The 26,887-nt window shown below is 38.6% G+C and overlaps 1 protein-coding gene across 2 annotated transcripts in view; it reads right to left on the minus strand.

Annotated features, from left to right (window-relative positions):
* Positions 1-26,887, minus strand: part of LOC119486018 (zeta-sarcoglycan) — a 396,811-nt gene that overhangs the window by 122,938 nt on the left and 246,986 nt on the right. For both annotated transcript variants that reach the window (XM_037765910.1, XM_037765911.1), the window contains exon 3: positions 1,184-1,285. In XM_037765910.1, coding sequence (XP_037621838.1) covers positions 1,184-1,285 — 102 coding nt within the window. The remainder of the gene's footprint in view (positions 1-1,183; positions 1,286-26,887) is intronic.

The following is a 26,887-nucleotide window of genomic DNA, read 5'->3' on the forward strand; positions in this document are numbered from 1 at the left end:
AACTCAAGGTTTCAAAATGGTAGTCCACAAACAGATGACATGTGACGTCACATGGACTACGTCCACTTCTTGTATACAGTTTATGGGCATGACAGCTCCCCAAAAGTGAAGCCGAAAACATTTTAAACATTGCAGTCGATCATGTTCATTTAATTGTGGGAAGCCAAAATCTTGATTGCCATTAATATACACTTAATTATGCAGCCCTAAGTAGAAGTATTAGCATTATCATGGGAATAGGACCTTTATAAGCGATGTCGGATTTTGGTATGATATACGTTTATCTTCACACATTTTTTTTGTTTTGTTTTACATAAATACATATGCAGCATTAAGCGGACAGTTTGCAGGAGTTTTTCCTCATTGTTTTCAAAATTGTATTTCCCTCCGACGCACCTGTCACACAGTCAGGTGAGCAGAGAATTTTTCTAAATAGTTTTAAAGTAATGAAAAACAACACCAGAGCTGCATAAAGGCCCAATCTATCAATTGTCCTATATCTTTATATCCTACTCTATCACACGATTAATGTCTTGCTGTGCAATTGAAATTCCAACATTTCACCACTCCCCTCTATACACAGACACACACACGCACATACAATGTGTTTGTGACAGCGTGACACTATTACAGTCGATCCCCCCCCCCCCTGCTTACTATTCATACATATGAACACACAGGCTCCCATGCTCGAGCACACATACGCAGTGACACAAGGATTGTCCTATATAGAGTGACATAGTGTCGGTGTTGCCTCAGCTGACGGGATCGATGATGATTCCGTGTGATGAATGGAGACTGCTGGATCATATGCAGTGCTATAATGTGTCACATACATGACAAATAGACCTTGACTGCTGGGGACGACATCTGATTCCTGCTCATTATAAGGGGTTGGAACATAAGGGCGTATGCACACACGTACAAACAGTTACATCTTCAGATCATAACTTAACAGAGGGCACATGCAATATTCAGTACAGCATACTGGCAACATGAAAGCAGTTGGACCAGAAAAGATTGATTGAAGAATGTCTACAATTTAGTCATAACACTACAACACACAAACTCACAGTGAATAGTCTAACAATGCATGAGGTTTTGTACGATAATGCAGCATGGCTTTCTTTTTTAACCCGCATACACACACACACCGACATTAACACACATACACTCATCTTACCCTACGGGACTGGATCTCTTTGACGTATAGAGGCAATAAGAATTCGGACACTCCCTCCAATCTGACACCTTCCTTGGTCACCCGCAGATTCCCCATTCCATCCTAAAAAGACGGAGATACATACAGAGAGAAAAATTATTCAGAGATTAAATGACCAGTCGAGCGAAAACAATTGAAATTAATTTGCCCACATGTAGTTTCCTCATCTCCACAGAGTCAGAGAATCCACTGATTTGCTTTGCTCATCTTCATTCTGATGAGTTTTCTATTAGTCGTGTTTATATATGATATATAAATCTATTATTTAAAGAGTATCTTTATATTATACATTGTGATACTGAACACACAGACAAGGCAGAGAACAGTGGTAAAACACAATTGCAATCAGTTATTCATGCAGGTACATCTGCGGTTGGAGGTTGAACAGAGTTGGAATCAGTTGGTTTTAAAGGGGACCTATTATGCTCCTGTCTGTTTCTCCAAGCTGGTGGCACGCCGACCGTCATCTACTGTAGGTAAAACACTTACTTTGGATAAGTACCTCATACAGCCACACTTCAAAACACCAGAACTCTCCCTTTAACTTCAGAAGATTTTATTTGGGAACAATTTAACTACCGTCCGTTCCATTCACATCTTGCATTTATGGAAATACAAAATTAATGCCATTCCTCTTGTTTAATCTGCTTCATCTTGCAAATCTGCCTCGACTAAATATCACCATGAATCACAATATTAAAAGACATCTGCACGATTTAATGTCTTAGGTTTAGACAATTTAAGACATGTTCAGAGCTTTTAAGGATCTCCAGAAACCCAGCAGTACTTATTAAAATTAGTCATTGATGAGCAGTGTAATATTGATGAGAGATGGGAATATCATGTATTCACACAGGTCTGCTTCATTCACAGTCCTATCCTGTTTTACAGAGAACATTCGTAACAGTCGACTAAGGATATATTTTTAATGTAAGAGTGTGATTATTAATACATACATTCAACATCAAAGAGCATCATACAATAACTATTACATCAAAAATGGATGGGCAACAGGAGGGAAAATTATAAATTGCACTTGATGTACATGTTGCGCTTACTTTGTTAGCATTTAACTACAACGTATCCCGGGAGTCTAAACCACTGGCACACTCATGAGAGCTGTAGTAACCAGCCACGACAATGATGCTGGCATTGATTTCACCTTGTGAGTCTGTGTGTGAATAGTCAAGGCAAAACGTGGTCTTGGAGATACCTAATGTATCGGGAACTACCAGAGAGGTGGTTGTGAGTACTTTGCCAGGTGTTTATATGTCTGTCTGTCTGTGTGTCACATTTTGTCACCATGATAGCATCACAACCGTGGAAGAAGCAGTCACAAATCTTTACAGGTTTGTAGTTGAGGTCAAAATGAAGGTCGAGTTTAAAGATGGGCATGATACGAGCAAGGGGGGAAAAGGGGTCATTGCCCCGCCTACATTACGCCACCACTTCAACGCCTCTGGCCCAATTTGGCGTCAAGAAACTTTACAGGTGTGTAGTTGAGATCAAAATGAAGGCAGAGGTCGAAGATGGGTGTGATCAGAGCAAGGGGGCTGGAAGTAGGGGGTTAGGAAGAAGTCCCCAGATAGAGCGTCGGTCATTGATCCCAATTTTCGTAGTGGCCAAACGGTGGTAGTACATCTTTTGTTTCCGTCACGTGATGCCATTGGGCCCAAAAATACTTTTTCCCATAGACTTACAGTGGGAAAGAGACGTCTGTAACTCAGAGGATAATTTTTTTTGAGGTGAATCAATTTCCCAGTATGAATACTCAAATAGTCCTTATTTAAATCATTATGTCCTAAAAGTTATAAAATGCACTAAAAGTCGAATCCTGAGGTATTTCCAGTCATTGCTGGGAGGCAGAGTTAGCAAGAGCCTGGCTACTTCTCCACTCGGAAGTCGAGCCATTTTGGCATCATGCGCTACTGAGCAACTTTCATTGGAATGAATGGGCCACCGCCTCCAACGCTGAATCCAGTTCTCTTTATACATCCATGGGTAGGAAGTGGGGAGGGGACCATTGCCTCCCCCCATGCGACTTTACGCCCCTGGTCTGATTTGGCTTCGTGGCTGGTGTGATCCCATCACAGATGATCTCTAGTTTTAAAATGATAACAAAATTGTTGCTTTATCTTAGGGTGCTAAATTTTTACCTTACAATGCCAGAAAACCCCAGGAATACGTTTCAGTTTGTCAGAGAGACAGATGAGAGAAACCCCTGCTGAGAAAACCCATCGAGTTAAAGAAGAGAGGGAACAGAGGTTGGATAGTGAAAGAGGCAGGATTTGGCTCTCAATGGGGCGCCTCTTCAAACAAAGGTCAGTGCACTAAAATCACAAATTACACAATTTAAAATAAAAGTCCAACGTATATCAGAATTATCTGAAGCTTTGACACATTAATATTTGTGTACATTTGCTTTTTTACTTTTGGCCATTTTGACTCTGATTTATTAACAAATGATTCCTTATTCATCAACACTACCAGTAACCAAAATGAAAAGGTGTGATGGTGAGGATTTAAATAAGTTTATTCTCAGACTAATTGGATCAAAAACGGTCAAAAAGGTTTAACAACAAACAATGATTCAATAAAAACAATAATGATATTTATGCAGTGTCGCATATCACAAATTAAAAAAAAAATCAATTTTGCAAAAGGGAAAAAAAGACTAGACTATGAGCGCTGTAAGCACATTTAGTTTGTGTGCTTTACATCACAGCGCCATGTCTGATCAGCTGACCGGCTCGCTGTGATAAAAATGGCTTTGTGCCGGTTCGTGATCAGTTATGTCACATTTTACAGATTCCGCATGAGTGAATGCTTGAAAGACTTACATGGGAAGATTACATTCCTTCCAAACAGCCATGTAGGGTATGGGGATAGTAGGGGCTTTTACAGAGCAAAGAGGCAGCTAGTGTACCATGTCAAATCTGTGCTTAGGAGAGTGACAGCGAAGGCAGCGTAGAAATGAAACAGCTGCTCTGATCATGTGCTTGGTCAGAGTTTGGTGAGGATTATTGGTACTGTAGTAGATTTTATGGAAACATACAGTATGTTTATTGATAAAGAAAAAAAAATCAGCAGAAATTGACACTGATGTCATTGCCTTGAATAGGCGTTATCAGTTGCTATAAGCACCATAGATGTGGGTCAGTAGGGGCCTACTATGCCTATTATGTTGTAAAAGAGAAAGTGAAACTGAAAAGAACGTCACATTTTGAACACAAACAAAAAGGCTTCTTTAGGTTTATGCACAAAACTACAACTTCTTTAGGTTTAGGCAACAAAAAACAGATAAGTTTAAGGAAAAACATTGTGTTTTGGGTTAAATGAACTACTTATTTTGGTGATCTACCATGTGAAGGGATGATAAAAACCTACTAGTGGGTGTAGTAGGCCCCTATTGACCCACATCTATGGGTCTTGTAGTGACTGATAATGGCTATTTAATAGCCTGACAACAGTCTAATTGGCTGGAAGAACAATGGCAGTAGGTAAGGCAGATTTATCTTTTATTTTACAAAAATACTGTTGGAATATAGGTTAGGATATTGTAAACAATTAATTAATAATTAAATCAATTGTAAGTATAACTGTCTGCAGAAAATATTTTAATGTAAATATAATTGTGAAAACTGTTATTATCACAATGCTTCATAGTGGCAATGCTATTTTCTTCTTACTATTTTTTATTATTATTGAATTATTAATCAAAAAAGAGCAAGTCCTGTTATTAGTTATTCTGAAATACTTAAACTTTCCTCATTGCAAACATTTCCAAGTTGTTACCAGTGTCAGATAAAGTTCTTTACAATGTGGATTGAACCAAGCTAGCCTTAAATTGGGAGTAACTCTCCCGCAGAATGAGCTGCTCGATGACAACAAGTTAGTCTCGCTTCCCCGGTTCCCGGCTTGCTTTTCATGTTCACAAATATTGCTGAAACTGTCCGTGAAGATAGGAATTCTGTTCAGAGTGCTGCGGCGGATTATCATTAATTGTTAGGTGCAACAAACCAACAAAGCATTTCAAATTAGAAATGCACTCAAGGCACACAAGAGACAGAGAGAAGAGACAGTGAGGGAGAGGAGTTGGGAGGATAAGACAATGAGCAGAGGAGGAGATGGAAGAAGTAAAGATGGGGAAATGCAAAACTTACAATTCTCACACAAACAACAACAGTGGTAAATTGGCCTCCTCTCCTCTTCTGTAAAGAGTGCAACTCCAACATTAGAAAACAGGAACAAGATAAACACCATAATAAAGAAAGGCTCATGCATTCCTTCTGCTGCTGTTGATATTGCATTTACATCATTTGTGGTACGCCTTTGTATTTGTTATGATTGAAAAAAGTATATTACTTCAACATGTACTTATGTAAATACAGTCTTTCTATTTCCTGATTTCATGTGAATATGGATCGTGAGATTCACTGGCTCATTTTATGAGTCTTATCAATTATTGATAATGATAATGATACACAGTGTCACAGTTGTTTGTAATTTGACTCCTCTCTTAATTGGTGGTTGCAGCCATTCACTTCAGTATAAAGATGTACAGTATGTTGGGTTGTTTCTGACAGTATGCATGATTTTACTACTTGACTTTGTATAACTCCCAAATTGAACCTCTTTACATGCATAGATTAATTGCACACAGCAACTAAATATTTTTTATTTAGGCACCCGGATCATCCGGCAATCTTTCGCATCCATTGGGCCCATGGAGCAGGTGCAGTAGCGTTTCTGTTAACCCTGCCTCCCAGCCCTCGGTCTGGGTCTCATTCATATGAACGGAAGACGGAAAATAACAGCTATTCAGCTATTAGTGCATTTTACAAGTTTTAAGACCTACTGATTTAAATAAGGGCTATTCAAGTATTCGTACTGGGAAGTTGATTCACCAAAAAAAAATGATCCGATGATTTACGGACGTCTCTTTCCCAATGCAAGTCTATGGGAAAAAGTATTTTTGGGCCCAATGGCATCACATGACGGACACAATTTGCTTCAACGCCCGGCGCTCTTCCTGGGGGCTTGGGACCCGCTCCCTGTGCAGATGAAGGGCTCATCATAAGCTAACAAAAACACAACAACTCTTACTTTCAGGTGATTATACTCTAAGGAAAACATAGTTATGAATACAATATTCTATTTTTGCTAATAGATCCCCCGGAATGTTACACACTGGACCTTTAAGACATTGACGGTCACAACACTAAAACTCTGAATTCTGAGACAGGATTACTGAAGGTACTACTACTTTAATAGAAAATAATGACGCTTATTCGTGGACATTTGTGTGAAATCAAATTAAAAGTTTGAGATAGAATCTTTTCAGGGTAATGGGTTTCCCACATACGATCAGCATTGATCCATTTTGATACAAATCCGTGATCAAACAAACCTCATCATATCAGCGCCGGGCTACCTCGACAGTACGATATGTGATTTTTAACAAAAGACCGATCCTAACAAAATATATTGGTCTATACATAATCCACTCACACACACAAACTTACAAATGGGAGCATAAGATTCCACAGCGATAAGAGTGTGTCAGATCGATAAGTTAAACCAGCCAGAGGTTTTCAGTGTTGTTGCGAGATCCATAGCCATTACGCTGAATATACAGTGGAGCATGGATTTATTCAATAAGCCATAACACAATGGGCCTGGGGAATGACAAACTCACTCACTCCTTGGAATACACAAATACACAAATTTCAGTATACAGACACTAGATGCCTTCATATATAGAAACGTAGATGTGGAACAAGCACACACACACACACACACACACACACACACACACACACACACAGAGCGAGACTAGGATACATACAGAATTAGCTCCGTTTTAACAAATTCACACTCCCTGCAATGCATCACTATTCCTCCCTCTCTGAGGCACACTCTCCGTCTCTCAATTCCAAAAACATGAAGACGATGATGTTAAAATTAATCAGGTGGTTTTATTCCACCTCGCTGCTCCGCTGTCCAACACTGAAGCCACATTCTGATTGAACATGACAGCTCTCGCTCTTCCTCTGTATCTCACACGTTGCTCATCTTTTTGCTTCATTTTCAATCCAGTATGCATCACTGGCATGAATGGTATGAGCGAACAATATTGCCAAAGCCTAGAATACAATGGGAATTCATCAACAAACAGAATAAAATGAGCAAAATCTCCATTCATTGTTTAACTCTCTCTCTCTCTCTCTCTCTTTACTTGAATCTGTTTGTTGAGGCTTTTCTTTGTCCTACTTCCCTCTTTTCATCTGCCCTCTCTCTCTCTCTTTCTCAGTTAAATTAGTTTTGGAAAACAGATCGGAGGTTGTAATACAGCTTTTTAGCACTGCTGGGTTCATCTTGAATTAAAAGCACACTCTGGTAATCATGTGGAACGACATTTATAATTGAGCAAGAATGGTGAATAAACCTTTTGATTATTCATAATTAAAAAGTTACAAACTGACTTCAATCCCTTTCAGCTACCTGGAGTTCAGGGTGAGTAAGGGATACAAAAATAAATACAGCAGGATTTATAAAAGGTCAAGTGTGTAAGATGTGGCGACATCTAGCGGTGAGTTTGCAGATTGCAACCTCTCCCGTCTGCCAAGCCAGTTGAAGAACTACGGTGGCTGACGTGAAAACGAAAATAGCCTTTTCTAGAGCCAGTTGAAATAGCAGAGCCAGTGTATATAGTAGTAGTATATAGTATAGTAGATATAAACAGCTCATTCTAAGGTTACAAAAACACAACAATTCTTATTTTCAGATGATTCCACACAGCAAAAAACATACTTAACAAATATTATAGAAATATTACATTTAATGTATGCCAATAGATCTTCCTAAATGTTACACACTGTCCCTTTTTAATCTGCAGATGTGGTAAGTGTAGTTATATATAGCCAAAGTAAGAGGCCAACATGCGTGATGCTGCAAAAGGGTTAACCAAGACAGATATGGTACTATAGTTTTTGGGTGGGTCAAATCTGTCAATGTTAAAAAAATGCTTCAACCACAGCAAATAATGCTTAAAGTATGTGTATATCTACTAGGGCTGTCAAAGTTAACGTGGAAATAACGCAAATTTGTTTTAACAACACTAATTTCTTTAACGCATTAACGCAAGCGATCTTTCCCAGGTTGTACCGGGCTCAGTTTTAAAGCAATGTGAAGATACTGACATCATATGAAACTAAAACAACCTAAAGAATCAATTGGTACCAACCACGTTATACTAGCTTGTCGATAGGTAAGTTAAATAACGCTCCAAACTTGCGCTAAATTTTGGCAAGGAAAAACTGTCATCTCCATTTTCGAAGGGGTCCCTTGACCTCTGACCTCAAGTTATGTGAATGAAAATGGGTTCTATGGGTACCCACGAGTCTCCCCTTTACAGACATGCAGTTTTGGGGCAAGTCAAGTGTGACGGTTTCTGTATTATATTACTATTATATGTGTCATTGATGTGTGTTGTTAATTGATTTGCAATATTAAATATATACATACAGTTTCAAAAAGCAGCATATTTGTCCACTCCCATGTTGATAAGAGTATTAAATACTTGACAAATCTTCCTTTAAGGTACATTTTGAACATTCTGTGATTCATTTACAATTAATCGTGATTATTCATGGACCATCATGCGATTAATAAATATTTTACTGGCAGTTTTTCTTTTATAAAATTGTTCATTTATTTTCTGTGAAAGCACCTCAACAGTGTTTTTTACTTTTGTCTGTGCTAAAATATTGATTTCTATTCTTGAATCACAGACTTGCTCTCTACCTATATCCAGACTTTTCCCATTTAAATGTCAGCAGATGTTTTATGCTAGTAAGATCACTGGAGACTGTTTTATCTCCCCTGTAAACTACTGCAGCCTATAGCGGGCTTGTGGTCAGTCCACATTTTTGCCTGTATCATGCTGTTGTCTTCTGGAGACTGCTTGTGGTTGGTAATCTTTGGTTACATATAGTTGTTTGAATATTTCTTTGCAAAACAGTGTCTCATGTTTACTTTGTGGATATACTGTATACAGTACATCAGGGGTGCACACACTTTTTCAGCATGCGAGCTACTTATAAAATGACCAAGTCAAAATGATCTACCTACTATAAAAATACAAAACATATATTTATTTATAAATATATTGAGTATTCTTTATATGTACAATATATGTTGGTGTACCTTGCATAACTGCATGAACCCATATTGTACAATATAACTGTACATTTTTTGTCATTACCTTACTCTGATGACTTGCATTGAATGGAATCAGCCAGGGATGCATAGTCCGGACAGTAGCTGCTGATAGCCAGCCTCAAGCACACTTCCAAATGATCATCAGTCAAGGTGGAACGGTATTTGGACTTAATAATCTTCATGTGGGAAAAGGCTGACTCGCATAAATAAGTGGAGCCGAATAATGCAGTGAAGGAGGTAGCACATTTCCTCATGTTGAGGTACTTTTCCTCTGTGAGTAAGTTCCAGAACTGTCCATGAGCCCTGGACTTAAGCTGAATGTCAGCTTGTAGTGTCAAAATCTCATCCTCCACTCCAGATGAGTTCAGGTGAAACAGTGTTGCAATTTGTTGGCTGACGTCTATTTAAAAAAAAAAAAAAATAAATAATTTTTTTTTTTTTTTTTTTTTTTTAATGCCATGCGATCTACCCACACTACCTTTGCGATCGACCGGTAGATCGCGATCGACGTATTGGGCACCCCTGCAGTACACTGTTCTGAAAGGCTGTTGTATCTTAACAGATAATTACAGTTATAAGCTTCATCAATATTTTAGCATGCATTTTATTGACTGTAGATATTTAACTTTTTCATGTTGAACGGCACATTTCTCAGTCACGGTCTTCCATTAACTATTTGGCATCCTTTTATTTAACAATGTACACTGCCACAGAGGTACAGAAAGCACTCATGCTTTTAGACACCGGCAAAGTGGCAGGTCTTAACAATCCTGATCCTTATTTATAAAATTAGCAGGCGACGTTATTGCACCTCCACTGGCATATTCTTTTTAATTCATATTTAGCTTCAAACGACATCCCTCTTATCTGTAAGTCTGTTTTTGTCCCACCATTGCTAAAAGCTGGTGACTCCCCATTGATAAATCCTAATAGGCCCATTTTCAAACTTTGTCTAAAATCTCAAATCCTTTGTGAGCAGCTAAAAGCATTTTTTTTTTTTATTCACTATTAATATTTTAAGGGCAAAAAAAAACAAAAACAGCATTAGCACAGCTGTCTTTAAAGCAGACATTAGGATTCACTAAGCAGCTTTTTACTGATGGCACAGTAACCGTGTCATTATGAAACATATGCTGTTCAGTACTGGCTTGTCACAAAGGTGAGGACAAACTGACGGCATCACCAGTTCACTGACACGGTCCATCTGTGTGACCCAGCGATCAGTCGTAGGACCTCTATTCTATTGCATTCATTTTAAATTGTCGAGGTCAAAATGTGACTCACTTTTATGCTGATGATACTCTAAATTACCTTTCTGCTCCGACACAAATTCAGGCTCTCTCTCTGCTTCATCACGCTTTCAACATTTTCCAACAATTTCTTTATAATGTACAGCTTGCAAAGCTAAACATACATATGATGTCTGTTGACACATTTTAAGAAGAAGCTGCTGACCTCTATTGTTAACTTGAATGAGATCCTTAATAAAAACAACTGCCTATGTATTGCACATAACCACTTGTTTTCCTTTCAGCCTGAAGCTGAGTTGTGATTTAATAAACAAGGCTTGCATTTTGGCAACTGTTAAATTTGGTTGGGCTCAATGGTGATATAAAGTATTACTACACATGCAACACTGTGTTTACCAAAACACAACAACAAGGGGCTCCATTGGTCATAATTGAGGATATGAAATACAATACAAAGCGGCCACAAACACACCTGTTTTCCTCTTTTTCACCATTTTAGTGTGGCTCAATTGGCACCGTTTGCATACTTTTGGCAATAAAGCAAAATCAACAAACATAAATAATCAACATAATAGCGGGTGAATCAGTCAGTTTGGCGACAATGATGACTACTAATCAGAGAACAAACAATGTTCTGCTTGGCTTTGTCTGTGTGTCAGTTTCTCCTTTTTTTGCAAATTGAAATGGGCTCTGTCACTATAAAATCTACAAGTGTTTGCCAGAAAAAAATCAACACCTCCTAGCAAAATGATAATTACACACAAACACACACACACAGGCAATAGTTGCATCATCACACAATGAACAGCACCCCACCGCTTCCTCCATTGTTTTCATACATCACAGCATATATGTCTGGGTTTGTATACAGCAAATTGTGCATGTCTATTTAACTACTGTATGTATGTTCTTTTGATTCTGTATGTCTATCGGTGAGCACAAGGGATATTTTTTTCTGTCTGTGGCACAAAATGAGTACATTGAGTACATTTGTGGACTTGTATGGCACAGTGAGTGTCAAACTCTTCTCCCTTCGACCCCTGGTCCCCCCACTTATCAGCATTGAAGCAGATCATTTGAAAAATAAATAAATAAATAAATAAAAATGATAGACTCTGTCCCAACTACACGTGAGTATGAAAAAAAAAAAAAAATTAAAGAAAAAAAAAATTGTCAAATCTGAATTTAATTAGGGTGAACAAGACAGACATGGCTGCATCCACTTGATGCATTGGACCAATGACTTGCCTCCTAGAGGGTTTAGAAGTAGGTCAAAGGACTCATCCTTTTTTTGTCTGGTAGATTGACCTCACAAAGTTTGAAATAACCATTATTTTGCCATTTGTCTATTATGATACATTGCTGCAATGGTTAAATTATTAATTTAGATAAATCATATTAATCTATCCATGTCAGGTCACTCATTGAGTAAAAACACATTTAGTATTTTTAGTGGTGTATCACATCTCCACTACATTTCTGAAGAAAATATTGTACCATTTACTCCACTACATTTATTTGACAGTTATAGTTACTAGTTACTTTTAACATATAAAAACCTGATATGCTTATATGATATGATGCTGTACTTTACTACTATTCTACCCTGTAGTATACAAAGTATACAAAATTGTCTCTCCATTGATGAACTACGACATTGAAATGCTCATATATGAGTTTGTTAGTGATACAAAACTGAATAATACAATATTCTGTAATAATATAACACTTTGGAAAAGGTAATTATGCATGATAACTATACATTTCTTTTGACACTATAATACTTTTACTCAAGTAACATTTTGAATCCAGGACTTTTTACTTGTAATTAAGTATTTTTAGACTATGATATTTGTAATTTTACTTAAGTAAAATATCTGATTACTTCTTCCACCACTGATTATCATGGATGAGTTCATACATCCCACTTGTGCTTATACGGAAAGATCGGTTTACATACACACATTTGTTTGGATGTAATATTAAAAAAAACAAAGGAAGACCCTGTTTGGTGCATTGGATGTGGATACACACAAATGCACCCATGAAAAAAAAAAAAACTGTGATCCCACACACACATATATATAGAAACACCTACATAGACCTGTTGTGGAAACTGCAGACAGCTGCAGAACAAGCTAATTGAGTGGAACAAATTCCATGTGGCCTTAATTGTGGACCATGTTCATTTTTCTCCACAGGTGGTAGTCATGTTCAATTCCCCCGTATTCCACATCTCTTGGCCAGTATTGAAAGGCATTGAGGGAGGTTCAGAATCAATAAACCCTCAAATACAAAGGACCTTAGGGTTAAGTAGAGCACATTAATACTACTTATTTTAGAGCAAGACAGAGGGAGAGAGAGCAGTAGAAGGATATTACAAGAAATACTACCACAGATGAAATCCTTATAGATCACTTGTACTCACACACTTTCTTGACATTGCATTAGCTGTGGTTTGGAATAATGAAGTGTTTCTTGTCAAAACAGGAATCAAAGAAGTGATTTTAAAATTGTTGGTTTATAAAGCTTTGAATGTTTTAGGGCCAGAATACATTTCTGATCTGCTGCTACGTTATTAATCGTCCAGACCTCTCAGATCGTCTGGGACAGGTCTGCTTACTGTCCCCCTGAGCCAAAACTAAACACGGAGATGCAACATTCAGCTTTTATGCACCACATATCTGGACCGAACTCCCAGCAAGCTTTTAGGGCATGAAATTGTTTGCCACTGTTTTTTATTAAGTAAACTTTGGGACTATTTATTCACCTTGCACTACACTGTAGCTGCACTGGTATTTCTGTTTTATTTGCCTTATTCTATTTTAGCTTATCTTCTATTTTATTTTTTTGGGCTCTTTTTTTTTACAATCCTATTCATGTGAGTCGTTTCAGTGTGTGATATTGCCTAGTGCCTTGTTGTTGAAAGGTGCTACACAAATAAACTAAATAAATAAACTTGGCTTGCCTTGCCTCATGAATAACAGGTTGCCTAGTAGCAACAACATTTTCAATAATGAAAAAGACATTGGCCATTGGTCCGAAAAGAGACAAGCAGTCGACACCTTCTGGAAAACCTACAATTTAGAAACAAGCAACATGAGGTATTTATAATAACATCAATTTCAAAAAGATGTAAATCTGGATCAGGAATTGATCTGCGCTACAAACTGCAGTATGGTGAGTGAAATACCAATCATACCATGCCCACTGTGTCCAGACAAGACACATCTATCACGATGCTTCCGTGCCGATTCGATATGTATTGCGATTTTTAAGTATTGCAATATACTGTACAGTTCCCTTTGTTAACACTTTATTTTGACTTTTTTTTGTCAGAGCATTTTATATATTGATTGCAGTTGGAATGTAAAGAGAATTTCAACAAATAAAATAAAAAAAAAGTTTCTAAAATACATTACCCACCCTAGCTTTAATGCCAGCTCTATAGTGTGCATAGTTTTGTATGTGCAAGGTCGACAGAGTGTGTGAGTGGGTGAACGTCCTCTCTGATGCAGTAGTTGTAGAGATAATGATGGATTCCCTCATCATGCCGAGGTTAACTGGCAAACTGTCCCATTAGGTGAAAGCATACCACTATCAAGGTTATGCACACAGAACACCCACGCCAGTCATATACTGCACAAAGTGCCGATCACCATGACTTCTAGGTGTCACAGACACACACACACACACACACACACACACACACACACACACACACACACACACACACACACACGCATACACAGAGACATTAAGGCATGTATATTTACTAACACACATACACACACGCGATAAACCCATGCGTGGTGATGGATAGGCCGGGAAAGTATTTTGCAGGCATTTCTAATATTCAGGACTGTTGTAATTTTTCACACAACCTTTTATGTCAGCCAGCAGACCCGGAATAAAGAGAAAGAGAGAGAGAAAGGGAGAGAGAGACAGAGGGAGAGGAAGAGAGGGGATAGAAGAGGAAGAGCAGTTTCACCTTTGCCGAGGGAAAACAGGTGAGGGGATGCTGAAAGGATGCACAAGTTAGGAAACTTGGAAAGTGCTTTGGTCGTCCTTTGCCTATGAGGGTCATGGTTGAGAAAATGACTTTCATTTTAAATTTCATGTTAAATTGTTAGATAAAATTCAACACAAATATCAACAAATTACACTTCCTAAGTCCCGCCCCTTTTCACTCAGTGCTCCTATAACTGTTGAGCAAGCTCAGAACCCGGCAGAACCTCGGTCAACTTTCCCCTTTCGCGTTGGATTATACATGTACTTAGATAGGCTACACTACGTATTTTGGTATCACAATGTTCACGGACACATTACATTGTATATAGTTACAGTTGCTACGAGGAACTTTTAATTTGTATTGATTTCGGCGGACCCCGTGGACAACAGCGGTAGTGTTTCAGAGCACCAGTGTCCCTTTAGGAAACCTCTCATTTAACTGCAGCAGCAGGGTCTGACAGTCCGCCCCACGCCGTCCTGGTTCTCCCTCGTCTCCCTTCAATAACTTCACGTAAGTTCCAAATACATGACTTACTCTCTTGCGAATACAAACATAGGACAAAATCTATACCATACTTAACCAGCCGTCTCTATATGATTTGTTCATGCTTCATTAACTTGTAGTTTGTCCTTGATATGAAGAAAGGTGCAGTTATATGTCACGATACAAGCTCTATTTTTAAAATGTTTGCTGTATCACTTACCATTCAGAATGTAGTCTGATATATATGTAGGATGGGGAGTGACTTGAATTAGGTGATTCTGGAAATTTCAACCTCATACTGCAAGTCCCCAAAATCCATTTTAGAGGCAACCACCTTATTGAAATTATTGACTGCTTCACAGGAGGCAGTTTGCTCAGAAAGTCAAGCTACCTTAACAGCTCCCTCAGGGCAGTATGCCAACAGCCAGTGCATGTATAGCATCTTTTTCTTTATCTCTCTCCTCTCCTCTCCACCTCTCTCCCTCCTCCACTACACTTCTTATCTTCCTCCCTTGCTCTTTCCTTAAAATGCACAACCTCCTCGATCTTCTGGTGCTCTGGCTTTGGCACTGACGCTGCCAGAGCTGGATTAACTCTGTTAAACCATGTTTAAAATTGAAGCAGGTGTGGTACGCTGTGGCATGTCACGTAGCCAAAGTCATTTCCTGTACCAAGAGTTTTTTAAGGTAGGTTTAAAAATGATTTCTGAGCTCAAATTATGCAAGAGCAAAGCTACCATAAATTCAAAAATACTGCCCAGGTAGAGAATCGGCCATTTATTATAAGAGACGTGCCTTTATTTCTAGTGCCCCCTGTTTCAAAAGTAGGCATTGTTGATCTGCTCCCGTACGCCGTGTTCATTTGCTGTTGCTGCTATTTTATGTTAATGCAAACTCAGCACTTCCTCCATCTGTTTCACATTAAAACACTTCCAGCAGTTCAGGGGGTAGAAGTTATTCACTTACCGGCAAGGCCTTTTTTTGTGAAACATCAACAGGAAGTTTTCAGTTATGCGGCTTAAATTAAGAAGATCAATATCCCTGTTAAAAAGAGAAACCTATCACTGATGAATTTAATGCTGTGGAATTGCACATCTATTGTGCATGTGAACTCTATATACAAAATACATATATGTAAATAAGATTGATTGGATTATATTCACCAAAAGTATAAAACATTACATGTTCCTTATAAATTAAAAAAGAAAATACCACTAATTTATGAGGGAAATGTCTTTATTCTTTGATTTCTGGTTTGCTGGAAAACATGTAATAAATAATGTCTGACACTGACTGATATATTTGACTTCAGGACATCTCTGACTACATAACTGCTGAAAATCAAATTAATTTAGATATTTTCCAAAGTAAACGTCCCTAGAAGTGTATGATTCAACTTTTTCCCACGGTCTAGTATTAAAAAAAATTAACAAAAATCACAATAAATCATAATATTGAATCACAATACATATCGAATCGGCACCCAAGTATCGTGATAGTATTGAATCAGGAGATAGGTGTATCGTCCTAGCCCTAGATACTAGTGGCTTAATAAAATTAGATAATGTCCAAAAGCAGGGAAGACGGGAGCAACAGCAATGTCAGAAAGTAGAAAGAAACAAGAATAAGACGGCAAAATTTAATTTTCAATAAACAACATAAGTCACATATATGGCCAACAGCAGAGCACAGATGTGCTGTGATCACAGTCTGCTTCGTTAACATCTCATCAGGATGACAGACAAGTGCTGAACCGAGAACCTGACCCGCTGAGTGGGAACAGGGCAGGGCACATTTCCTGCATAGAGGGGTAAAGGTGAACATTCTTGCTTTGAATTTAGTTTGAGTAGTCTGTAAAGACACCTGATTCATCTGTACTTGATAGAACTAACCACAAATAATTATTCAATTCATTTGGATGCAGGTTTTCAGTCCTTCAGCTAGAAACTATAGGAAACTAAAAGTTTCCCAAATCAGGATTTTGTGTGCATTATGTGACTCAGATCTGTTTTCTGTTTTCAGTGTGAACAGCACAGATCACATAGTCAATCTGATATTTTCAATTCTGATTTGGGCAACTTTCATATGTGGAACTAAATCAGATACAGGTCTGATTTGTTGCAATGGAAACCTCAGTCTGAAGAGTCATATCAGAATTAATGCGACTTTTATGTCACTCTAGATCGACATTCGTCACAACTCTGCGCTGGCGGGAGTCACCCGGTGAATACAAACATGGAAGACATGACGTGTCTTCGCCGCGGGAGTCTTGTGGAGAGGAGCTGGCAGATTAAAAGTAGCCCCTTGACATGCTGAAATTTTGGATGAAATCCGTTTCAGTGAAGCCATTCATGTCACGATCCCACCACTCCTGGCTGCGACTCACCTCCATACAGAAGTGGTACCCATTGCTCCACAAATCATGAACAATTTTCTCCTCATCCTATCTTTCTCTCTCTCTCTCTCTCTCTCTCCTCATCTATCTTCTGCTCATGAATTTGCTGGCTTCCACTGCACATCAACTTATAAATTAAACCGTAAACGCCGACTTCAGTGGCCTCCGTGTTTATTTCCGTACGACAGTGATCTATGCGTGGCGTCTAGGGGTGACCCCGAATAGTCGACTATTCGACGACTTGATCTAAGGAGCCTGATTCATCTGCCAATCTCACAGCTGAAGCATCGCAGTGGCGGGGAAATGTGGTTATGAAACAGGATCATTCCATTCTAGCTATATGCTGGATGTCTGATTTTACATAGAATTGCTTGGTTTCTCCCAACAAGTGATGATAAATAGCCAGTCTTGGTATAAATATCAGCCTATTAATAATACTGTTAATTAAGACTTGAAAACTACTTCAGTGCTTTCAATCAATCTCCTTAGTGTGCATGAATAAATCACCATGTAGACTACGTTGCACTGTTTAAATTTGTGGGACAATCGGAGCTTGGTGATAGCCTCATAAAGGGCAACATAAAGCTAAATGTGCTGTCCATGCGAGCGGTCTGGCCGGGGCGTAAGGCTTGCAATGTGAACGTCTAAATGACAACAACAGCATACACTGATGTACTATATCTTATGCTCTGTTATAGCAACAATACCAAATTATTATTCTGTGAAGAGTAGAAAAGTTCCCACGTTGTTGACATGTGCTGGCATAATGTCTGACCCTGTACTAAACGCATGCCTTGGCTTGATTTGCTTTGAGTTGGCACATATGTAGGGTTATTTTCTAAATGCGTTCTTCTTCCATTTAGAAAATTGTTCTAATAATGACAGTAAAAGTATGAACAGACAACAAAGCATATGTGCATTGCCAACAGTCACTTTTCTGAACACATGGCTCCTCCATCTGGAGCTTTTTATGAAACGACAGCTACAGTTGCAAAACAAGTCGTATTATTAGATTAGATCGGTAGTAATTTGACAGGCATTCCTGCACACTAAGACAGACACTGTCCATACACTGTAATGTTTTCTTGATATTATAATATTTCCAAATTACATGAATACATTTTAAACTTCATATTCTCAGAGTTAAAGCAGCAGTAGGCGAGATTGGAGAAAATGTGATTATTTTTATAAAACGATTTTTTAAAGCCTGAAAAAGGAGCCATGAGGAGGTGCAAAAGTCTAGTTTTCTCTCAGAACACTTGAATTACAATATGCTGAAAGGTTATTATAGAATTTTTGCCCAATGATGCCATAAACGTGTTGCCTACTGAAGCTTTAAGTTGGTATGATTCTGTTCTATTTCTATATATAAACAAATCCCAATAAGTCAAAATATAACTATATTACAATAACTATATTAGTCATCAGAGAGAGATGAGAGAAATTAAATGCATTTTGACTGATTTAAATATGGGTTCAAAACATGTGCGACTAAATTACAGCGTATGCGTACTGATATGCTATATCTTTTATGTGACAAATAGTCTAATATTAATACTAAAACTAAAAATATATATCCAACAAGATGTCCTCAATGATGTCTCCATTTGTAAGTGAGGTTTCAGTGAAAATGATGTAGCTACAGGGGAGAGACTACATGATGTGTCAGCCATCCCAGGAGGACAGATATTAACCTTTGTAAAGCACCGGGCTGTGCTTTTTGTTTGACCGCAGCTGTACATGAGCAGACATCCCTCAGTGTCCACAAACACACTTGTCTCCGACGTACGAGCCGGCACCTGCGTCCCGAATCACCTCTGACTGACAAATGACAGCAGAGTGTTTCCCGCTGCTTCCCTCGTACCACACAAACCTCTCGCCCACACAGAACGCAAAATCACAAAGGAACGAGTTGACAAGTGCAGTTAGCATCACCTTGCTTTCACCAACAGCTGTGTCCCACTTCACCTCTGCAGCCTGAGAGACAGTCTGAGTGACAAATGACAGCAAGGGTCTAATGCCGCTTCACACTTGTGTTTGTCTGCTTGCCTCGCTGCTGTCAACCTCTCTCTCCCTCTGGTCGTAAAAAAAATAAATCTAAAATGTTACATCATTTGGGGAGAGTAAGGGAGTAATCCTGCAAGGCTTAGTGGTTAGATTATGGCTTTCCACACTTGTGTACAAATAATTCAAAAACTTTCCAATGACTTTCAGGATGTTGGGAGGAAATATTCAAGAACTTAAAACTCTTTAAAAAAAATTGATTTTTGAAGTCTAGAAATTGTGCTGTCACATTTTTGAAGCCACTTCATGTTTTTAATATGTCCTTAAAATATCTCCGGAAATCCATCACTGACTCGGGTTTCAGTGCTGATTCTGCAACAAAATACCTTTAACCCTTTAAAAACAGACCTCCCTTGTTTGCTTGATGCTGTTTAAATCAAACTAAAATAAAAAGCATAATAGCGAGAGCATTCATTCTTTTTGGAGCAGAAAACGGAAGCTTCTGTCGTTCGTGTCATCGTGTTGTACGCTTGTGATGACGTCATTACGTTACTATCAAAAATGCCTTCACTCACGATCTCAACAACTAAAAAAACAAATGTGCATAGTAGAGTGTTAAGACATATTAAGTTTGTGTTTCTACATTTAGAAATATTTGGGATTAATGTGTTTATTTAGTAACATTTTATGAAAAAACATGTCAGATTTTTTTTATTTTTTTTATTTATGGCACAAATAGTTCCATCAATTGTTATAGTTTGTTGGTTGACATACCCTCATAACTTAGGTTGTACAGATATGAAGCATTTCAGTGACATCACAATAAGTAGAAATACCAATGTATGCACTGGCAGACCATTTTGATTGCAGAGTTCAAAGTTTTAATTAGTTTTCAATTTAGATATCTGTACATATTTATCTCCTCTAATTGATTTACTCACTGAGAAAATACCACTGCCTGCAGGATGATGCTCACTCAACTCTTTGCAGAGATAGAGAAAGTGCTTGGATGTCCTCTTGTCTATTTGTGCTGTAAGTGAACGTAAGTCTGACATGACCAGTCTCAGGAAATAGTATCTCTCTGTCTAGTCGCTTCAGTGCTTCCTCTTCAGCGCTTCCTCTTCAGCCCCTCTGAGCTGCAATACATGTTCTAAGACACAATCTGAGACCGGTTGAAACACTGATGTCAGAAAGAGAAACAGAACAGTTTTATGTCTGTTGGATCAAACTTACACTCTGCCCTCAATATTTTGAAAAGGTGGTTTCTGGTATTAAATTGCTCATTAATGTTGGGCACATGTTGGTGATTAACCCACATAGAGACCAACATATTCTGTTTTGTCTTTTTTAAGGGGGTACAGGGGGTCTTTAGGGGGAGATAGCAGGTCAACAGTAGATGTCACATAGAAGTGGTGTACATCATCTGAAAGATGTGAACCTGAAGATTAATTTGAGATGCAGCTCAGCACTGTGTGTCAATTTGTTCAAGTCAGAAATCAGAAATAAACATGCATTAATTAATTATTTAAAATAAATTGTAATAGTGTATAAGTGCTAAGAACATTGCGATCAAAGTATATGATGGCCATTCCCATGCGCTATTATATCTCATAAGTTGTTGCAGCAAATTTTGGGTTGATATCATTTACTACACAGATTTGGTGCTAAATAACACCAAGACCTTGAGGAACACCAACTTTTGACATTTGGAGATTCCTTCAATAATTGCATGTTTTGGTGATTAGATGGCGAGCACTTCTGTTGTGTAAACTGCTCAGAAACCCCCTTGTTGTCAATTTAGATAGGACATCCATCCATCCTCTGAATGCTCTAGGTCTGTAGTTTGTGGTTGTAAAGTTTCATGAGGCTGTGATTATCCTAGAGGTCACCACAGGTCATTTAATAGGTCAAGTTTAAAAAACTGGTCTCACTACAATGAAATGGCTACTATTGGAACTAACATCATCACACATGTATACAGTTGGGCTCATTGGATCCACAAGAGTCTCAGCTTTACAGTGATTATCATAAAGTGGGCATGTCTGTAAAGGGGAGACTCGTGGGTTCCCATAGAACCCATTTTCAGTCACCTATCTTGAGGTCAGAGGTCAATGGACATCTTTGAAAATGGTCATGCCAGTTTTTCCTTGCCAAAATTTTGCACAACTTTGGCGCGTTACTTAGCCTCCTGCCCGCGATCCCATAGGTCTCAGAGGGTTAATCAGAACCAGCCTCTAACGTTTGAAACTGATGTAGCGGTGGATGCTAAAACTAAACTTCTATAATGTAAACATGAGGTTAAGAACATGGGTAAAGTTTTAAAGAGAAAGAATACATATTTAAATAAGAGGTAATTATATTGTGGGTTAGAGTTAGATTCATGATTGAATGGCACAAACTGAGAGATGTCATGAAAATGAAATGAATACCATGTATTTGTGTTACTTTGTATAAACAGTTTTGCCAGTTATTCTTTTGTGACAAATAGCAAACAACAGCGGAAGAAAATGTAATTGAAAAAGTGGCAGAGGCATGTACCGTCTCTTCCACAGTTTCAAGGGTATACATTATGAAAGCAACACGCAAATCCCAACAGCTATTCAGCCCACACATTCATGTTCTGCATTAGCTTAACAGTCTCAACAGAGACTATTTAAAAGGTGACAAGTGAGAGTGCTAATATTGACTTGCTGATATTCAGCACGGCTGCAGTCATTTATTTGCCTTCCTAACACGCGGATCGCATTTAATCCATAATGCATTTGTGTTGCTGAAAATTGCGTGTGATGTGCTACACAAGGATTCTGCAGCACAAGCGTATTAATACTCAACTCAAATGAAACATATTTGTGGTATCAAATCTGACTCAGGTCAAACGTTTTCACCACAAAAAATGTCATCCGAAGTACAAGGTACATTATTATTAAGTTTGTCAACGCACTGCAGAATGTAAAGTCAACTCCAAACTTCTCCTTTGTTACAGCAATGCATCAGCAACAAAAGAACATAACAGTAATGACCTTCGTTGGAGAGTAATATATTCACTGCAATTGTGATCTAACGCTGGCAGCCAGACATCTCTGACTTTTATTCAACAATTTCAGGGACCTAAATTGCTACAGTAACAGGTTTCTGCACTGCTTACAAAGAGCCTCAAAGTGATACATGAAGCATTGTCAAACTGAGCCGAGGGTCCTTCTGTCTTCATCGCTTTCTTTTTCTCGCTTCTGTCTTTAAACCAAACAACTGGAAAGTGATCTCCTCTTAGTCTCAGTCAAGAGTGCAACGATGGGGCTATGCAGGCGGGGGCGAAGTCTATTCCTGAATCTGCTGCCATGACCTCAATCCCTCTCCACTGTCACCTGTGGAGACTAATAATAGATATCGATACAGCTTCAATGTTGGCTAGGTAGCAGGTAGGGCTGCGCAATTAATCAAAGATCGATCGCGATCACGAGTTTGGCTTCCCACAATTAAATGAACATGATCGACCGCGATATTGACGTTTAAAATGCTCCGCTCAAGACGCACCGTTAATCAGCAGCCGATCGAAGCCGGCGAGTTTTCAGCAGTCTGTATATCCGAGTTTTTTGCCGGTCACACACACACACACATGTGCAGCCACCCGATGATGGTTTTACGTCGGCACACAGCAACACAGTCAGTAACGTCACACACACACACACAACATGTCGTCAGTGAGGAAGAGAAGACATAAAGCTGGAATTTGACACGACTGTAAATCCAAAATAATCCGTGGAGGAACAACCTTAAAAACATTTGGAACAACTAACTTAATCAGACACTTATTATATTTCCTTCCCATGATGCTGCTTAGAGTAATCACAGTGACGGGCTCGTTTGCTGACGACACGGGGTTAAAGAGATCCGTTAACAGAAGTTCCATTGTTGTTCCATTATGGAGTGTCTAAGCTCTACTCAGTTAAAATGAGTATTGGACGATGGTAACCCTATCATGATGCTTTCAAATTTAATCTTGCAAAATGTAATTTATGGTGAGAAACTTGTATAAAGATAACATAGAATTTTTGGTTGTAATGTAGCACAACATGGAAGTGAAAGCAGCACTCTGATTATTTAAATGCGAAATTGCAATAAAAAATAGTTTGTCCCTAAAATCTATGAATAATCATGATAAATAATCGTGTTCTCAACATTCATCAAAATAATTGTGATTATCATTTTGGCCATACTCATGCAGCCCTAGTAGCAGGCGACTATGTGTTGGCTAGACATCACTCCCAGTGCATGTGTGATGTGGTGCCGTGTGCCATGCATTAAATCAGCTACTCCATCCATCCATCCATTAACATGGTGCTGCAAAGACGACGCCTACTCAAAGTCAAGTCTGCGTCGTAGCAAGTCAAGTCTCTCACACACTCACGGTCGCAATTGGAGAATGAGGGAATAAAACCACTCTGCAATATGCAACTGTGGCTTTAATTCAATTTAGTTTATTTATATAGCATCAAATCATAACAGAAGTTATATCGATACACTTTTCATATAGAGCACGTCTAGACTGTACTCTATAATTTACAGAGAGCCAACATTTATATTGATCCCTTCTAGGTTTCATATGGTGAGAAGCATTGCTAGCACGCAACCACCACTGACAAAATACCATGCTGTGCATTTAAAAATCAAACTTAACATATTCAAACACTTTCTGCTGTGTTTGTATAACAGTAACAAGCGCTGCATCATATGTGCCCAGCCACTTCGGATGTATCATTAGAAACTGACATGTCTAGATGCCTGATTTATGCACCCAGCGTGTCTGTCTGCATCGCTCATGCACGGAGTAGAAAAATAAACCAGGTGACCCGGCATTCATCCCGTCCCTGCTACCAGATATGTGACTGGTATAATGGGTTGTGGGTGACGGATCATCATTATTGGATCCTGTGGCCACCGGCTCCCCTGTCTGCCAATCACTCGCCTCCGGAGAGCACCCACACAGAGAGCATGTCTTCTCCCACTGTTGGGATTGTTTCTGAGTGACAAGCATAACAAAAATAAACCTGCTTTAATCTATAGGGTCCATATTGATCCGTTGCTAGCCAACAGACAGAAAATAAAGGAACAGAGTTAACTATCATAAGTGTCTGTGACGCTTCACATTTTTGAGTGACACACTGAGTAACAAGTGACAAAACATGTCTGGCTTCATCCATCATGTATTTTTTTTTTCTGTCCGTCATTTCTGCCCACTGTTTGGAACTGACAAAAATGAGAATTTTTTTTCTGTCTGTCTGACAAGTTGAAACTGCACACTGTATCTTATCACTGTTATATGCACAAGTGGTGTATAATAACATGAAAAAGATGAGAAAACAAAATAATTTCTGTGTTGTAAAAATACATATAATGCTAGCTCTTGATATTACCCTAAAGGTAATACATACTAACAAAAATAATATGTGACAGTAGCTTTCTTGAGGGACAAGTGACTGCTTCGGGTTTTTAAATCCCATGCCAACTACTTGGTCACTTGTCTGCTTGGAACTGATATGACCTGAATACCAAACAGGGTGGAAAATATCATGACTGGCTACACTGCTGACGGACAAGTTATGGATGTTTGTGTGTGCCTGTCCATGTTGATATCAGGGTGCATACTTTTTTCTGCCCTTCATCTTGTGTTATGGACAGATGAGAACCAACCTAAAGTGACAACTTTCTGTGGACGTATGTCCTTGCAGGGTTCGTAATGAACACCCACCAAGCCCCAAATTAGGGACGAAAATACTATTTGTTAATCACAGGGAACTAGTCGATGATTTTTCAAAAATTGTAACATATTTTTAAGACAGGACGATAAACTAATCGATTTTTTATAATTTAATGACTATTCGAAAAATAAAAAATCCTGACCCATCCCTACCCCAAATGCGGGTAGATTTTCCATTTGGTCCATGTTTTCATGACAATAAATAGAGCTGTGAAATAATATGTTAATATTATGTAGCTGTTATTCAATATTGCACCCCTTTACAGACATGCCCATTTTATGATAATCACATGCAGTTTTGGGGCAAGTCATAGTCAAGTCAGCACACTGACACACTGACAGCTGTTGTTGCCTGTTGGGCTGCAGTTTGCCATGTTATGATTTGAGCATGCATTTTTTGCTAAATGCAGTACCTGTGAGGGTTTCTGGACAATATTTGTCATTGTTTTGTGTTGTTAATTGATTTCTAATAATACATATATATATACACATTTGCATAAAGCAAGTATATTTGCCCACTCCCATGTTGATAAGAGTATTAAATACTTGACAAATCTCCCTTTAAGGTACATTTTGAACAGATAAAAAATGTGTGATTAATTTGCGATTAATCGCAATTAACTATTTTAATTGATTGACAGCCTTGCTAACTAAATAGCAATTGCATGTTTTGAAGGAAATGTAATGCTGGAATTGGGAAATGGTTAAGCTGCAAAAATGGTGAAACTAAACCTCAGTAAAATGTTCACTGACAACATTTTTCAATTGCCAGTCTAAAATATCCCAGAGGTTTTCAGTTGGTTTGAGATTTGGTGACCGCGAAGGGCCGGAGCATTATTCTCATTCTCGCCAGATCATGTTTGTGAGACACTTAAAATACATTTCAGTAAAGAATTGAAGCGTTAAAGTGTCATAACATCAGATTAGATCTCTACGTATTCTACCACAGTGTGGTCGGGATGTTGTTTTTGAATGGACACTTTTCAGATATCAAGTGGCAGCAAAAACAAATTAACTACAACGACCTCTTAAGCAAGTTAAGCCTATAGGAACAAGATAAGCCGAGTTGTTTGACATGCCGAACAAATAAGAGGCAGACAAGCAATTGAAAAGGAATTTCTCTACGAGTGTAGTGAAGTCCTGTGTGTCTGTGTGTGTGTGTGTGTGTGTGTGTGTGTGTACGTTTTTGTGTAAAAAAACCCTTGCTTGTTGAGCTTTGAGTGACATCAGGTGATGAGGTTATCAGATCCATGTCTATCCATCAGCGCCAAGTATATATGGCAGCACTATGCGCAGATAGGGAAAGTGTGTATGTGTGTGTGTCTGAATACAAAAGTGTTTATGTGACTTATGCATGAGTCTTTTTTAGGTGGTGGGTATTTGTGGGTGTTTGTTTGCTTACTTATGTGTGTGAGTGTGCACGCCTCTGGCCAATCCATTAGTGCAGTGTGTACATGCAGACAGATGAGGAGCGATGCACAGCACTGACGTGACGTGTGTTAAATCCTCCACATGAGTTTAAGTGTGTGTGAGTGCATGTGTGT

Source organism: Sebastes umbrosus, chromosome 3, assembly GCF_015220745.1.
Source record: "Sebastes umbrosus isolate fSebUmb1 chromosome 3, fSebUmb1.pri, whole genome shotgun sequence".
Lineage (NCBI taxonomy): Eukaryota > Metazoa > Chordata > Actinopteri > Perciformes > Sebastidae > Sebastes > Sebastes umbrosus.